The sequence below is a fragment of the Callorhinus ursinus genome, unplaced genomic scaffold, assembly GCF_003265705.2.
Source record: "Callorhinus ursinus isolate GAN/ISIS: 27379988/994484 unplaced genomic scaffold, GSC_fseal_2.0 scaffold16, whole genome shotgun sequence".
Taxonomy (NCBI): Eukaryota; Metazoa; Chordata; class Mammalia; order Carnivora; family Otariidae; genus Callorhinus; species Callorhinus ursinus.
The window spans coordinates 37,484,688-37,501,926 of NW_027397078.1; the positions used below are offsets into that span (position 1 = coordinate 37,484,688).

Sequence of the window (17,239 nt, forward strand, 5' to 3'; positions counted from 1 at the left end):
TATTGCTGAGTGGTAGTCCACGGTTAGGCTCCGAGCTAACGCTTCCTGCTGATGGTGACGGACCATGGCCCTAACAGGTGTTCATGGGGAAAAAACCTAACGAGCCAAAGCAATTTCTCAGATCAACCCATCAACTCGGGAGCTTCTGAATGCTGACAAAGGGTCCTCCTTATAAGCTCTGTGTTTTGCTCCAAAAAAGAGCACACTTCCTTTTCTTTCAAGTTACCATCTTGAACAGTTTCTGGCACTCTCCTTCACACTAAAGGAAAAAAAAAGAGCAAACGACACCTGGATCTTACTGAACCAGCAGTGGGGACCTATACCCCATTATGGTGAAAATTACGGGTGAGAAGGTCTCTCAATATATAAGAAACACATGGGTGGTGTTCTTGGGCCAGTGGGATGGAGAGCCCTTCCATGAAGTCTTAGAAATGCTTTGGGAAATACTACATTCTGCTGAAAACCTTTATAAATGAATTTCTTTTTTTTTGAGATTTATTATTTCTGGGAGAACGGTGGAGGCCGGGGGACAGAGGGAATGCCCTGGCAGACTCTACACTGAGTGTAGAGCCCGACACAGGACTCAACCTCAGACTGAGACCAGGACCTGAGCCACAATCAAGAGCTGGACGCTTCACCAACAGCATCACCCAGGCGCCCCATAAATAAAAGTGTCAGGGGAGTCTTACTGATGTTTATCTTGGGCATATTTTTTCTCTGAAAAGAGGAATCCAGAGCTGTGTTCCAGATATGCCCTCCGACCACATGGATGAGGCACACCTGCTCTTCTCGAGCTCCGAATCCGTTCCGGTATCGTCCCCGGCAACAAAGGTTGGGACACTTTGGTTATTTATGCCAACAATGCGAGACCACCAGGAAGGATCCAGTCCCGTGCTACTTGTTCTGCTATGCTGTATGGAGCAGAGCTGTAATCTGGCAACATGCTCAGAGCCACGTAGACTGGCTTGCCAGACGCTGGGCTTGTAAGGCGAAGGACTTTACTTAAAGAGAAGGAATTTCCTTTCGGGGTGGTGGAAACGTTCTGGAACCAGACAGTGGTAACGGCTGTCCACCACGTGAACGTGTAGTAGTTTTTACTAACGGTACATATCATGTGACCTACACACCCTCCCCTGCCCCACACCACAAGAGGTCGGAACTCCAAGCCACCTGCGTTTGGAGCTGTGCCTACTTCCTGGTGAGAACATACATTTTGGAATATGTTCACCCACTTCCACATCATCAGTGGTGTTAGATTAAAGCAACACTTAAGAGCGAAATTCCCTGGCATCCCACGGGGTGTATCCGGTGTGGACCCCAAGCTACAAGGACACACGGGAGAGACGTGCTATGTCTGCAAAGTACCAGGGTACCAGCTACGACACCAGGGTCCCCCGGATCAGGAGAAAGCACAGCTGAAGTACCATGTGGAGTCGGTGTCCAGGCGTCGGAACCCAGTCCTGCCTCGCGGAATCTTTGGCTGTGTCGGCTCCCTGGACGACCCACGTCCCCTGCCTGGAGCCCCTCCCCGGGCACGGAGATGGGCTGTGCTGCCAAGGGGAGTCCATGGGGCCAGTGCGTGGATGCAGACCATGACCATGCACCCCAAACTCCCCGTCAGGGTGCCCTGAGAGAATAGTAAACACTCCCTCCATACGTGTAGATTCCCTCAAAATGGAAGAGACATTTCCTGTTGAGGGAAGGAGCATCCACTCCCTTCTGCCAGATCTGAGCCAATCTTTATCCCAGTCCGTTCCTTCTGGGAGGTGGTCGTCTGTCCTTAAGAGGCCACATCTAACAGTAAGACTGAGCTACACAGAGTGTGAAGTGGCAGGTGGGAATCCGGGTAACTGGAACTCTCTAGAGCCCTGGCTGCCTCATGTAACCTGCTAGGACCCCAACACACAAAAGGGACAGGGTGAGGTCCACAGTGGTGGCTACACATCTATGCGGGGCAGACGGACCCCCACAGGCCTGACGCTGCTCTCCACAGGAGTGCCCACGGGCAAGGCCGGTCCTTGGCCCGAGACTGGGAATTTGGGTGTCCAGAGGTTTCCCACCACTGCCTAACAGACAAGAATGGTGTCCTGTGCCTAAACTGTGCCAACAGCGGGGTGTGTGCTGAAGCCCTCCTGCCTTCCCTCTGGGAGTCCGGAATTGCGGCACACGCCAAGCAGGGGTGCCTACGGGGACCAGCCCCCAATTACAAACCTCAGGCACTGAGTCCTAATGAGTTTTCCTGGTGGCTGACCCTTCCCATGTGTTGTCCCAACTCGTTTCTGGGGGAATCAGACGCGGACTGATTCCGCTCGGAGAGGACGCTCAGAAGCCCTGGACGTCCCCCCCGCCCCCCCCGGCCATGTGCCCCTGCCCGTGGCTTCTGCTCTGTGTCCTTCCGCGGTGATGCATCTCAGCCCCGAGGACAGCTATCCGTGGAGTCCGGGAGTGCTCCCAGGGAGCTTCCGAACCTGGGCGTGGCCCCGGGGAACCCCAGTGCAGCACCTGCCTTGGGACAGCAGGAAGAAGGCACCCACACTGCTTCTGTGCTTGGTTCACTGCTGTGTTTTTTTTTAAGTTCTGAGCAGGCAGCTGTTGAGGGTATGTGTATCTTGCAAAGCTTAAGAACAAGGCTTCCCACGAAATGCATTTCCTTCCTACCAGCTACATCTGCGGACTCCTTCCTGCAAGTTTTCACGATTACTTTAAGGGACATTTCCTAGGGCTATGAATTCCTATTTTGAATTATTAAAAAAAAAAAAAAAAACCCCACCACAAAAACTCACCAGAATGAAACGGAAACTGTTGTTTGGCTTCTCCTGTGTGGGCATCCCAAATTATTGTTGTCTGTGCTCCGCAAACAAAAGGAAAAAGTTAGGAACTATTCTTCATGGAAAGATTTTTCTAGAAAAATTTAATATACAAGAAAAGACCGTGAACCAGCCCTTTCTTCTAAACTAGCACTGTCCCAAAGAGATACAATGTGAACCACAAAAGTCATTTTTAATTTTCTCGTAACTACATTAGAAAGAAAAAGGGGCGCCTGGGTGGCTCAGTTGAGTGTTGACTCTTACTTTCGGCTCATTTCGTGATCTCGGGGTCCTGGGATCGAGCCCCAGGTAGGGCTCTGTGCTCAGTAGGGAGTCTGCTTGAGGATTCTCTCTCCCTCTCCCCCTCCCCTCGTACACATGCTTGTTCTCTCTCTCTCAAATAAATCTTAAAAAAAAAAAAAAAAGGAAAAAGAAATCGGTAAAATTAATTTTAACAATACATTTTAGCTCACTCCAATGTGGCCAAAATATTGTCTCAACACAGAACTGATACGTAAACATTAATGAGATATCTGGCATCCTGTGTTTCATCTAGATTTTTGGGATCCAGTGTGGGTTCTACGCTCAGCGGTCCGATGGCCACATTCTGTGAACCAACAGCCACATGTGCTGGTGGCTGCTCCACGGAACACTATCAGGAAAAGTGCCCCGATGGGTGGGGATCCCCCTTCCTCCCCAACAGACACCTGCTGATAAACCTGCCACGAGGCACCTCGACACAGCTTTCTAGCACTTTGCCAAATGCAGAGCTCGAGAAGCTGGCAATTCTGACCCTGGCCCTGACCATCACCCCCCTCCACGGCACGGATACCAGATCCAGCACAGCAGTGTGTCACACTGGGCCCGGGCACGAGTCACCGCTGTACAAATACGGAGAAAAATGATCTCCACCTTGCAAAGGAAAGTAAATCCTGAATCCTTAGGAACTTAAGGGAAGACAGGGAAGCAACCAGATGCAGCTCACTGACAGATGGGAATTGGGTTTTTTGTTTTTTAAAGATTTTATTTGAGAGAGCATGAGAGAGAGGGAGAAGCAGGTTCCCCGCGGAGCAGAGAGCCTGACATGGGGCTCGATCCCAGGTCCCTGGGATCATGACCTGAGCCAAAGGCAGACGCTTAACTAAGCCACCCAGGCGCCCCATGGGAATTAAGTCTTAATCAACTGGAATTTCTACCTTAACTGGAACTTTTCCACCTCCCTGTCCATAGCACTTAAGAATCTGCTTTAAGAACTGCTTATATTTTGTTATTAACTGCAGGAAATTGCAGATGAAATCCTCAGAGCACCAAGTAACTTTGAAACTCAGTTCTCTAAGTTTGGGCCCAGCTCTAGACCAATGAACTTTTTTTTTTTTTTTTTTTTTAAGATTTTAAGTCATCTCTAAACCCAACGCGGGGCTCGAACTCACAACCCTGAGGATCAAGAGTCGTGCGCTCCACCCACTGAGCCAGCCAGGCTCCCCTAGACCAATTAACTTTCTTTGTCGTTTGGTGGAGCGTAACTCTTTTCTTAACAGAGCCACTCCCAAATGTGGCAATGCGGAGACTACATAAACTCCTTCAATACTTCTCTCTGATACAATGCCACATACCGCAGCAGCAATCCTATCACCTAGTTGGTGTTTCCGCTACGTATACAAGGGACGAAACAACACATTAACTACACAAAAGCTTTTTAAGACTGTGATATACCCTGCCACCACTCCTTCTAGGTTAAGCATGCAGCGAAGGTCAACACCAGCATCCCTGTCCATGACCCTTCCTCCCTCGGCATCACTTTCGAGAACACTCTCATTATTCCTGCCATGGTTGATGAACAACAGCAGAGCGTGTAGGACCCAAACACGAAGTGAATTCCAAATGTGCATTTTCCGTGGCTGTCCGGCTCATCACCCGGTAGAGTCACAACTGAGAGGAAGGTGGAAAATCAAAAATGGAATACAAAAAAGAGCCCCTGTGCAGGAGGCAGGTGAGGCTGCAAAGAACTTTTTAGGAAGTGTGAGGAGGTCAAAGGGTAGAAGTTACTGGCAATCCGGGGCGTGCACCCTGGACCCGGGTGTCCCTAGGGAAGTGAGTGCAGGTGCCCGTGAAAGGGGGCCGTTGGCACCAGCGCTCACCTCCTCTCTCGGGAGCCCTGAAGAGGCCAACACGTACAGTGAGCGCGACGGCACTCTTCACTGACCTAGAGGGCTACCCTCTGGTGCGGGGGTTGGCACACATTGTCACCGGCCAGATAGTAAATACCTTAGCCCACACCCGTCACAGTGTTGACAGGCGGTGTCTACTACTGTCCATTCACTGTAGAACTCAAGTGGATACCCAGCAGTAACGTAACCAGGTTTCCAAATGATCCTGACGTCAGTATGAAAACGTAAAGCCCTTCGGAAACCACACGACAGTCTAGTCCTCAGACCCGGTCGACAGCTGTAGAAACACAAACCACTCCTGTCTCCCTTCGGCTTCATTTCTCGAGAATACTTCCTCTCCAAAGTAAGGACTTCCAATTCCTGCTGAGTCTCAAGAATGATGCAAGCATTCCTTCCACGTTCTTTGGGGGTCCCGATTCCTGGCTCTTGGCAACTGAGGAAGCAGACCCAGAGAGAGTGGGCCACGCTCAGAGCCAGATGATGCCTGCACCTGCTGACTCCTTGCCCACCCATGGCTTCTAGAGGCCCTTGGCTGCTCGCGGCCACTCGGACCTGACCCCGTCCACCTGGCAGCCCTGTCCAGGCACAACACGTGTGCCGAGCGTGCCCCGTGGGCCGCCAGGGATGTGCTCCCTCGTGGGCGGGCCCACTTTCCTCCAGCTCTCAAAGAAGCCTGCAGCCCACGACGGGAAGTCACAATTCACCGCATTAGGGAGACAGAAGCCTGGCGAGAGAAAAGGGTTTGTGTTTCCAAAACTGCTCAGTGGGGGAAAGGTTTCTGTCCCGTGCACCCCACGCCACTTTGCTTTTCAACCACTGGATACATGCAACTGGGGGATTTCCTCTTTCCATCGCTGAATGACGTACCTCAAAAAAAGGGGGGGAGAGGCTCTGCACAAAGGTCTGTGGAACAGTACAATATGTTGAGAGAGTACGTGTTATATATGAACAGTAAGACCAAAACCACAAAAACAAAACTTAAAGCAGCTCTTCTGCCTTGTTGAGGAGGAGCAGAAAGCCTCAGAATTAAACACAAAAACAAAAAAACCCAGGATGTTACCCAGAGATTAAAAGTCAGTCAGCATCTACAGATCAAAGAGACATTTGTTTTTTGAGACCTATTTTAAGCGAATACTCACTTTGTCTACACCAGCACTCAAAATGTAATTCCCCTTTTTGTTCCATTTCAAGGCAAAGATGGGGCCTTTATGCTGCCCTAAGGTGCTGGCCAGGTTGCCTGTCAGGTAAAGAAAGAACAAACAGGCTGACTTCAAGGCCACGGTCGGCAGGTCGGCAGGTCGGCTCACTGCCAGTCGCGTCGCGAGGCACGCCTCCCACCGCACGTGGGCGGGCCCGGCTCACCGTCTTCGGTCCATATCCGGGCGAAGCCGTCGTAGGAGCCTGTCGCCAACAGCGTCCCGTCGCTCTGCAGGCCAGAAACACACACACACACCGCCAATAGCTCGGTGTGAGCCAAGGCGGTGCCTCGCCGGACCCCGGGGCTCCCGGGGCTCCCGGGGCTGGAGCAGCCTCGGCTCCCAGTGAAGACACTAACGGAGCCCCCGGGACCACGGGAGGCCCCACTGCTCCGAACTGGCGACCTACGGTGTTCTGCCACGACACGGGGCAGACGAGGAAAACGCACCGCACCCAGTCACCCCCGCCGACGTCCCGAAACATGCCATCCGAAAAGTTACAGGGACACTTGGAGGCACTGACCACGGCTGTTAAAAATGCGCTTGCACACAGAGCGCAATCTGTGACGCAGACACACGCTGAGGGAGTTCGGAAGGCCCGCGTGCTTCCCAAGGGTAAATGCCTGTAACACCCGCCGCCCAAGCGGCGAGCCGGACGGCCCCTTCTCCTGGCTGCCTGTCCCCTCTCCGTCTCCACAACCCTGGAACCACCGGGCTCATTTGCTCAGGGACCGAATGGGAGGCCCCCGAACACCCCGCCAGCTGTCTGCCCAGCACAGCCTTGCGAGACGCTCTCAGCAACGGGAGAGAAGCCCCGGGGGGCAGCGGTGGTGGCTCACGGACCCGACGGCCCGCTGCCCTATGTCCGCGCCCAGCGGTGGTGGCTCACGGACCCGACGGCCCGCTGCCCTATGTCCGCGCCCAGCGGTGGTGGCTCACGGACCCGACGGCCCGCTGCCCTATGTCCGCGCCCCGCGGAGCCTCGCCAGGGCGCCGGCCGAGCTGGAGCTGCTGACGCGTCTGGGTGGTGGCAGGTGCTTACGTTCCAGTCCAGTGAGGTCACGTCTTTATTACTCGGCACGTCATGTCCTCCTTCTCGTATACAGTGCCTCAACACGAGCTGCGTGGAGCCCCCATTGCTGTTCTCATTGAGGTTCCATATTCTTGCCGTTGAGTCTCCGGAGCTGTAGAAGGAAAGCGCATGTGCATTCATGCGGCTTCCCGTTCAAGCGCAAACAAAGCCCGGCAGCCTTTCTCGGGCTGCCTGTGTCAGCTAGCTCTGGCCTGCGGCCTCGTCCCCTCTTAGTCCCGCTCACTGGCTGTGTTTCTTGCCTCACCACTTTTGTGGCTTTTAGGTTTTTGTTTTTTTTTTTCAAGTAGGCTCCACACCCAACGCGGGTTTGAACTCACAACCTTGAGATCAAGAGTCGCATGCTCTATTGAATGAGCCAGCCAGGCACCCCTTTGCAATTGTAAGTATCTTTGCATTGCTCCCTACCCCACTGAGGACACAGGGCGGAGCAAGGGCTTCTTCATGACCTGGGAAGGAGGGCATCATGGAGGGTCCAAGGTCTTGGTGCACACACCAAGGAGAGGGGAGCATGTATTCCATAAGGCACAGTTTCAGAAAGGAGAGACCATCCCAGACGCCCCAGACCCTGGGGCACCCCCGGCCTGGCAACCTTACCCGGAAGCTAGGAGATCACTGACAGGGTTCCAGGCACAAATGAACACCTCAGACTCGTGGCCCCGAAGGACTGTGGCTTTGTTGGGTGGGATCTCAACGTCTCCATCTATTTCCATTGGTTTCGAATGATTATCTGTCACAGGAAACAGGAAAAGACATGTGGCTAACCGGTGTATAAAAGAAATAAGTTCTCGGCGCACCTGAGTGTTAGAGACACCTTCTTTTTATTTTTTGTTTTCGTTTTTTAAAATTTAAATTCGGTCAGCCTGTTAATAGTATGTCATGGGCTTCAGGTATAGAGTTCAATACACTATCAGTTGCATATAACACCTGGTGCTCATCCCACGACACGCCCTCCTTAATGCCCATCACCCCGCTACCCCATCCCCCACCCACCTTTCCTCCAGCAACCCTCAGTTTGTTTCCTGGAGTTAAGAGTCTCTCATGGTTCATCTGCCTCGCTGATGATTTCCCCTTCAGTTTTCCCTCCCTTCCCCTAGGATCCTCTGCATTGTTTCTTATGTTCCACGTATGAGTAAGACTATATAATCGTCTTGCTCTGATAGAGACATCTTTTTACGTGCTAGGTTAACATTACCTCTGACGATTTCAACTGTATCATGACTTTTGTGTATTTTAGTAAATGTATTACAGTTCTTTATTTCAACGGTCTCCAAATTTGATAGAGAAATACAAAGTTATTTATTCTGTATAACTAGGGCCACGCTAAGGTCTAACAACCACCACCATCATGAGGCTGGTGGGGGGATGGTGGGGGAATGATGAGAGCTAGGTCGAGCCCAAAGGCCACACTGTTCTCCAGACGGGATGAGACATCTTATCCGTGAGCACCTGTCTGAGGCATCACCTCTTTATCTGTGACGCGCACTCCCAGTGGGAGAGGCCACCACTCTTCCAGCGTGCCCACCACCCTGCACCCCCTGCCTGCAAACAGCCTCGTATTCATGGGACTGGAGTGCTCTGTTTTTTCCTTCTTGGAGCCACCTCGTATCAGACTTCTTACGCCAAGCAGAGCTGCCAGGCTCTCTAACCGAATAAGCCCGCCCTGGGTGACTCATGGGATCTGGGTTCTGAATTCCCGGGTAGGCCTGGTGACCGTGGAGACAAGCACACTAAATGCCACCCTTAAGAGAACCATCCCGGAAGGTGGCTGTTCTTCTCCCAAGTGGCAGCATACAGAAGATTCTTGAAGGTCAGGATGAACGATCACTTCGGACACCACAGTCTGGCCTCAGCCTGCCTTGTAGCAACATGACCACAAACTGTAGGTGGCCCCAGGCTTCAGGAAACAAAGTAAAAGTAAGGATGATGTGCCATGCCAGAGAGGAAGTAGGAGCGAGCCCTTGGGTGTGCTCCCTGGAGAGTGACAGGTAACCCACGGGCACCCACGAAGTGAAGGCTATCTGTGTGTGAGCGGCCAGTCTGCTTTAAGGCGTGTACCCGTCTCTATGCAGCTAAGTCCCGTTAGATTTTCTTTTCTTCTTTAAAGGCTCCTTGCCCAGCGTGGAGCCCAATGCAGGGCTTGAACTCACAAGCCTGAGATCAAAACCTGAGCTGAGATCAAGAGTCGGATGCTTAAATGACTGAGCCACCCACATGCCCCAACCATTAAGATCTTCTACCCCCCCACCAGGTTTAAAAGAAATCAGTACAGTTCAGAAGTCTGCAAAATTTCTGTCTTGGCAAACACAGATTTCTTGAAGTTCACCACTTACAAATTCATTTCTGTGATGGAAGACTAAGAAAACAATGACCCTTAGTTTCTTCCAGTTTCATTTTTGAGAACCTGAGGGTTGTATTGTGAGTGGATAGGCACTAAGCGATATGCGGCACGAGCTGCATGTTGTCTTCTTCCTTCCCCGCCCCATCCTCGGGACCTGGTTAACAGTGATGATGGAAGCTACATGTGTGAAGTCCTTCCATTTCTACGCTAGACTCATGGCCCATACATCATCCCACTTATTAGAATCTGCATTAAGCCTGTCTGGGTTCTCCATCTGATGGCGGATCGGACTCTGTAGCTGAAGAGAATTCGTCACCCTGTGCCCATGGACGAGAAGCTGCCACAGCCTGGCTGCAAGCTGCAGCCTCACCTGGGGCGGCTGACCAGCGAGCCACACGTAAGTGAGCCACATGCGAGCGCACACAGGCACGTACACATACACACAGGTGTGTAACACACATCCTGCACGTGCACGCACACACCGCATGCTTTGAATGTAGGCCCTGAAGCAGTCTTTGAGTTTATGAGCCACGTATCAGAGCGGAGTCCGGTTCTCTGAGCAGAGATTGAGGCGCTCTCATCAGCCACGTCCTTTAGGGCAATTACCTAACACAGACTAAGCGCCCAGCATCTGGGCAGGACCACATAAGGCCGCACCTGCTGTCTCCTGGGGCCCGCTGCCCGCTCCATAAGCATGAGCTTGGCTAGTACAGCAAATGCCGGCCCAACACGCTCAACACTGAAGGCCGGAGAGAGGACCAGGGGCCTCCACAAACGAAACCCTTTGATGTGGCACAGTAATCACACGGTGCACCTTACTGTTAGAAAAAACAAGTTCTCTGAGCAGCACGACTTCCTGAAATCGAGGATGTGTGCGTGAAGGCTGCCACGTCTAAGGAATCCGATGAAAACAAAGCGTGAAGCTCTTCCCAGAAAACACGACGCCAACCCCAGGACTCCGAGAAATAGCCAGCAGAACCTGAAGAGTCTGCAACTCCCACGGACTCAGGAGAGAAACCGCCAGAAGCTCGCCCACTCCCAGAGCCCCGCACGTACTTATCGCGTGTGCTCCGTTCTCCTCCCCGTTCACCGTGGCCTCTCCGTTCTTTGGTGGGTGCTGCTGGGCCACGGCCGCCGGGGCTGCCGTGGCCGCCGTGGCCGCTGTGGCCGCTGCCGCCGCCGCCGCCACACTGGCCTGCTGCTGCTGAGCGAGCTTCTCCCGGAAGGCCTGCTGCCGCGTCTGCACCACGTCAGGCATCACAGCGTCGATCAGGGACAGGGACTCTATGGGGCGGCCGTCGAACACCGTGCCATCCTGGGGAGAGAGCCAGAGGGAGCGGCCGTCAGCTCCTGGGGCCCGGCGGCCTCTGCGCTCCAGGCCCGGCAGGTGCAGGGCCCAGAGTGATGCCCAGAGAGTCACGGCGGGCCAGGGCCAGGGCCAGGGGGGCAGAGTGGGGGAGGGGGGACGGGGTGACCGGGGATGCGGCTCAATGTCCTACAGGGCCCAGGCCGCCCCGCCACAAAGAATCATCTGGCCCCCACGTGTTGAGAGTGCCGAGTTTGAGAGTCGTCCTGCCCAGATGTTACGGTAAGTACAGAAAGTCTATGAACCACCACCCTCTTATGAGGGAGAGGCAGCTCTCTGGAAACCTCAAGACCAAGTTAGAGATTTTGGCACCATTCAGGTTTGATTCCTTGTACGCGTATCCATGTGACTCAATAAAATATCCATCTGCTGCCATTGGGGTTCAGGGTGTAGACTAAATGCAGCCGTGAAATATGGGCCACAGCACTGCTCAGTCCCCATGAGTGTTTTTTCAACTAGGTTTGATTCTCTGGCTTCTATCTGCAATGAAAAAATTCCCATACACACTGAACACAGGAGGAAGTTCTTAGAAATCCTTCCAAATATCAGAGTCAGACAGTAAGTCAGTGCTTCTGGGTTGTGGCTGCTGAATGTGCAAACACGTTTTTGCATATTCTGAACTTCAATTACTTCAGAAATTAGGAAGAAGTGAACGTCAGGACTTTCAGCTGGACACGATCGAAATGACACGTGACCCCAGCTGACTTCTGACTATCATACAATATTGTATTTGAAAGCAAGGAAACAATAGGAAACCCTGGAAAATGTGTAAGCAAGTAGCCAGTCACCTCGTTGGCCCCCTTCACGGTTGGGTTCTGGCCACAGCATGGCCAATGTTGACCAAGCGGTCAGCACGCTTCCCTACCACCTTCTTCATAGAGTCACGCCTCAAATAGACAACTACTCGGCAGGAAGTAGAAACTGCCCAGAATAACGAAAACACCTCCCAGTTTAAACGCTGGAAGCATGCTGTCCCTCTGTTCAGTGACCACAAACTGAAGTCACAAACGAGGTGCCCTTTTATTCATCTGCAGACATGCTAGAACTTGGAAGTGAGGAAGAGACGCCGCAAGGGCTTCTCGACAGACCGAAAACATGGAAACCGGGGGACGGAAACATCGAGTGGCAGCATCGCAGGATCTGAGAGCTGATGGGGGGGGGGGGGGGGCCTCCGGCACACGCGCTCCTATCCCATTTAACTGTTTTGTGGAAAAGAGAGACCAGACGGGGCCTCAAGGGGCTGGTGGAACATGGCCTCCAGGCACCCAATCCGAGAGGAGGAAGGAGGAGAGGGCCACTCAGGGAGGAACGTGCACAGGACAGGCAGAAATTCGGGTGTTTTTCAAAGATGTGGGTTTTCGGAAACAGGTGGAGGAACACGGGTGGCCGAGTACAGGATGTATTTCTTTTGTAGGTTTTTAAAAGCTACAGAGAACGCAGAATAAGACACGCTTGTAAGGAGCAGGTCCGTTCCAAGCGAGGGAGCGTGGAAGGAATCCAGCAGACGGGCCACGGGTGGCGTGGCCGTGACTGGTTTCCGAGCTGTTCCACAGTTGCCGGGCTCCGCTGGTGGGGAGTCCAGGCCACCGGCCCATGCCCCGGGTGCGCACGTACCTCGTTGATGCTGATCTCGGCCTCCACATACTGCAGTCCCTTCTGCAGGATAGAGATGAGAGCAGCCGGCGGCACCAGCGTCCCGTTGATATTGGACTGGCTGATGTGGCTCTCGATGCCGAACGTGAACGCCGAGTGGGAAAAACCTGCAGCGAGAGACGGGGGGGCGGGGGGGGCATAGGCTTTCGTGAGGCCCAGCCACGGAGAGCCGACAGCGGCTGTACAGATTGCAGGTGCTCGGGAATAGCCGGGCGGGGGGGGGGGGGCGCGGGGAGCGGGGGGCATGGGCCGGCCAGCTCCGGTGTGGGGCGAAGCGGCACCAACGGGCAGGGAGACAGAAGCGATGCAGCGGCCCCAGACCTGTGTGCAGGGGACGGAAACAGCTTTAGAGGTGGGGCTGTTTCGGTGTTATTGACAGCAAAACGGAGCATAATCTGCCCTGGATAATTGTTTCTTTTTTTTTAATATTTATTTATTTGACAGAGAAAGAGAGAGAGAGAAAGCACAGCAAGGGGAGTGTCAGAGGGAGAAGCAGGCATCCTCGCCGAGCAGGGAGCCCGATGTGGGGCTCGATCCCAGGACCCCGGGATCATGACCCGAGCCACGCAGACGCTTCACCGCCTGAGCCCCCCCAGGTGCCCCCTGGGGAAATGTTTCCGTTGCAGAAGTGCAACTCTGGGCTTTCTCCCTGTGTTGCCGTCACTCGTTTCAGAGCTCCCGGCTTTGGTCTCTTGAGCGTCCCCCGGCCCAGCCGCAGTGCACACAGGGCGCCTTTCTGGAGGCCGGGCTCCGAGCGCTCACGGTAGGCTGGGGGCGAAGGCACCACACAACCAAATATCCGAAGTAGAAGAGACCATTCTGGACCCAGTGGGGTAGCTTGAGTCAATTTATCTAATAATCGGTAACTTTCCCTTGGCTATGGGATGCTGGCTCCTCCCCGTCCCTCCCTCAGCACTCGTCAGGGTGGTTACCGCGTGTACAGAACAATGCCTACTTCCAGAAAGGGAGGTGGCGGGACAGGGCAGGGGGTAAGAGGTGCTGGGGACCCCTGGGGGGTCTGAAAGCGATCGGGAACCTGCTGTGGCCACCGCTTCCTCAAGCAGAGTAAGGGGGCACCCTATGGCGGGGCTCCCGGCTGCTGCAGATCTTCCCTGCAAGGGGGCAGCCCAGTCCGCTGGGGGTACCGTCCCCTTGCTCGGTCTGGGGTGGCCAGGGGTGCCCGGGAGCTGGGAAGTCTTGTGGAGTGCAGGCCTTGCGAGTAACGGGGGCCCCTATGCTTGGCTCCCTGCCTGGAGGTGGAGTGGGGCCAAAGGCACTCCCACCGTGGGGCTCTGAACTCTCTTACCGCGTACACTGGCCATTCATCAGGCAAAAGGGAAGGCAGCGGGAGTTCTGGGGGTGAACCCTCCAGCTGCCTTGCCAGGATGTTCTGCCCATTGTGCAGCGAGAATCTGCTCGTCCCACAAGGCTGGACCGCTCTGACCAGTCTTGGGGTTACCCCTTCAGCTCTGCCAGCCCCCCCTCATTTGTAAGGGGGGATCCCTCAAATCCCGCTCCCTGGGGGTCTCCTCCATGAGCACCTGCCCATCAACGCTGGCTCATCCTACAGGCTGGTGGGCCGCACAGGGCTCCCTGGGGGGGGTCCCCGCTACTGGCCTGCGCACGGCCTCCCACACTCATGCTGCTAGCACCCCACCTTCAGAAGCCAGACCCACAGGGCCATGGCACAGGCCCCGCCTTCCAGCAGATTTCCACATCGCGGCTCTCTGCCTTCCCCGGAGCAAAATACAACCAGCCGATGCAATAAACGCAGCGCTCAGCAGATGGGAATGTTCCTCCGTGAAAGGAGCTTTCTGGGTTTGCATTTCCTCTCCTTTTCCCCCATCGACTTTCTGCTGCTCCTCAACCCACCCATTCATCCCCCAGTGCCTGATTATAAGGAATATATAAAATACGTCCTTTATTTATTTCGAGTCCTGTGCCAGCCACGGTGACTTACAACAGGCTGCAGGTCCCTTCCCAAACCGCACATGCCTACGAGCGCCGCACAGGCCCGCCTCCGAGGCTCCCCCACCATCTCCAGCCTCCGAGGGTCAGAGGCCAAGGCCCTCTCCACCCGCCTCTCCCCTGCCTTCGACCTCGCCCTCCATCTCAGACCCTTTCCCCTACCCCTAGGGCCAAGCTGGAACCACCACCCCGTGTTACCCAGTGACTCTTCCCTGGACCTGCGCATGGCGGCCTCCTTACTCAGGACTCTTCGTGCCTGCTGACCCCACTCCCCACTCTCGGGGTCCCCACCTCCTCCTCCATCTGTGGACCGCCCCCTCCCCAGGGGCGAACAGGGCGGAACACTGACTTCCAGAGCCGTTTCTTGTTTCCTGGTATCTTTCCAAAGTCCACCACGGGGCCACACCCACCGCAGGACTCATAAAAATAACAGGCAGCCCTTACTTACCCGGCGCCTGCTCGGGGCCAGCACTGCCCCACGCCCTTGCCACGACCTCGCTGCCACGACCTCCCCCACCCTGGGCCTCTGCCACCCTGACTGCGACGTCCCCTTCTATCAGGCAGGTCTCGAGCACCCTGGGTGCTCAGGCTGACATCCGAAGCCAGGCAGCGGGACGCCACTCTCAGCCCACCAGGCGACTCCACTGAGAACCGTCCACGGAAGCCACCAGCGGAGCCCCGCGCCGACAGCCAACACGGGAGCCAGCCGACTCGGGCACCAACAGCCGACACGGGCGCCGACCGCCGACTTGGGCACCGACAGCCGACACGGGCGCCGACAGCCGACTCGGGCGCCGACAGCCGACACGGGCACCGGCCGACTCGGGCTCCTGCAGGGGAGGCGTCCCTCTGGGTGACTCACAGCATGAGTGGGGAGGAGAGGTCAAGCCTCTGCTCTATGTCTCGTGCGTCCAGCCAGCAGCTGTACCTAAACCCTGCAGCCCAGGGGACTCACAGACACTGATTTCTCACAGTTCCGGAGGCCGGGAAGTGCACGGTCCAGGGCCCAGATTTGGCGTGTGGTGAGCGCCGATTTCTGATGCTCACACGACAGAAGGGGCGAGCTAGCCCTGTGGGGGTCTCCTTCATAAGGACACGAATCCCATTCATGACAGTACCATGCTCACAACCAAATCGCCTTCCAAAGGCCCTGCCTCCGAATACTATCACATGGGGGCTGGGGGGGTTAGGATCCCAACAGAAGAATCTGGGGGAGACCCAAAATGTGGTCCAGCAGAACACGTCCTTCCTCCATCCCTTCCTGCTTCATCCTCTCAAATACCGGCCATAGTGCTACTCAAGGCACACACAACAGCACATCCTGACCTCATGACTGCTGTTAAGCAAATCTGGGCACTCGGTGCCCATGATCTTCGAGGTGGCTGTTCAGTCAGTGCTGTTACGGCTTACACACAAGGACAGTAAATACTGGAGAAGTTAGGTAACGGGTCCAGGGTTCATGCATGTGCCGAGAGGCAGAGAAAGAATTTCAACTCTAGCTACGGGGTCGCAAGATTCATCGTTTCATCTGACCCTGAACACCCACAGGCACAGGAACCAGAATTCTTCAGTTCCCTGGGTTGGATGCCAACTCCGTTTCCCAGCCGGAACTCGCTGGCTCCCATCAGCCACAGCCACGGATGCAGCATAGGCAACGTGCAAAGGGCAAGTTGCAAGCCCACTTCTAACCCAATGTTCCACTACGTCCTTGATTTCCTTTTGCATCCGGTGTTTAAATGTCACGTATAAGGTCTGGTTGCCTAAGTTTCTGATCTCTGTGCGTCATAATGCTTTGCGAGTTAGATCCCACTTTTGGAGACATTTGGACAACATTCAGTTGAGGCTTGCTGCAAGAAGGGGACGGAGATGAACCGAGGGTGTGGGAGTCTAAGACTGAAGAGAAGCTGGGAGAGGAATCGCTTGAATGAACCTCCCCCACTGAAGAAAAATGATGACTCAGCTGATGAAGGTGCACGGGAGCGCCATGAGCTTGAACATCTGTGATTAACATTTGTGTCCTCTACTGGGGGGGGGGCAGAAAATTATGACTGGAAACCAGATATCTTCATAAACACATGTGGTAATAATGTTCCATGTCACCACTGAAACCAGTCCTCCTACTTGCTTATAAATTTACACGAGCTGCATTTCTCTGGGCGAATCTATGCATAGCCTCTAAATCAATGGTTTTTTCATCCATTTGTTTGGGAGACTTTCTTCTTGACTTCGAGCCACCCTGATTTCACTGAGGCAAGCAGGAGGGCCAGGTGCAGAGAATGTCAGGAACAGTCAGGAGCGCTGGGCCTGTCCTCGACCCCCCACTGAGTGCCTGGGCCAGGTCACTTCATTTGGCTGGGCCTCTGTTTCCTGTTCTATGTTGTGGGGATAAAACATACCTCAAAAGGAGCTGATGCGAGAACCAGATGTGAGACCAGCAGGCCTGCATACATATTTGAATCTAGAGAAGACCCTGAACTAGTAGAAACCTTCCTTCTCTGTCTTTCCTTGTTTGTTCAGTGAGGAGACTGGATGAAACCATCACTCGGATACCTTGCAGTCCTGATGTTCATTCATCATGGAACAGGGACATGTCCACAGACCATGTGAGCAAGGCCTGTTTCAGCAATTTCTCTTACACCCGGGTTACTGG

At 54.4% G+C, this 17,239-nt stretch overlaps 2 protein-coding genes across 15 annotated transcripts in view; one reads left to right on the top strand and one right to left on the bottom strand.

Annotated features, from left to right (window-relative positions):
- The window catches only part of GPR143 (G protein-coupled receptor 143), a 66,876-nt gene extending 51,668 nt beyond the window's left edge, over positions 1–15,208 (top strand). For 2 of the 4 annotated variants that reach the window (XM_073902132.1, XM_073902129.1), the window contains one exon: positions 7,552–7,621. In XM_073902132.1, the coding sequence (XP_073758233.1) occupies positions 7,552–7,589 (38 nt within the window). In that variant the 3' untranslated portion in view covers positions 7,590–7,621. Of the gene's footprint in view, positions 1–4,195; positions 4,239–7,551; positions 7,622–15,149 lie in introns of those variants that run through there. The other 2 variants (XM_073902130.1, XM_073902131.1) reach the window with 2 other exon arrangements.
- Positions 1–17,239, bottom strand: part of TBL1X (transducin beta like 1 X-linked) — a 218,500-nt gene that overhangs the window by 13,333 nt on the left and 187,928 nt on the right. For all 11 annotated transcript variants that reach the window (XM_073902128.1, XM_025857892.2, XM_073902127.1 and 8 more), the window contains 7 exons: positions 12,583–12,728; positions 10,659–10,917; positions 7,859–7,991; positions 7,214–7,355; positions 6,338–6,401; positions 6,115–6,212; positions 2,784–2,844 (listed from right to left, as the gene is read on the bottom strand). In XM_073902128.1, coding sequence (XP_073758229.1) covers positions 2,784–2,844; positions 6,115–6,212; positions 6,338–6,401; positions 7,214–7,355; positions 7,859–7,991; positions 10,659–10,917; positions 12,583–12,728 — 903 coding nt within the window. The remainder of the gene's footprint in view (positions 1–2,783; positions 2,845–6,114; positions 6,213–6,337; positions 6,402–7,213; positions 7,356–7,858; positions 7,992–10,658; positions 10,918–12,582; positions 12,729–17,239) is intronic.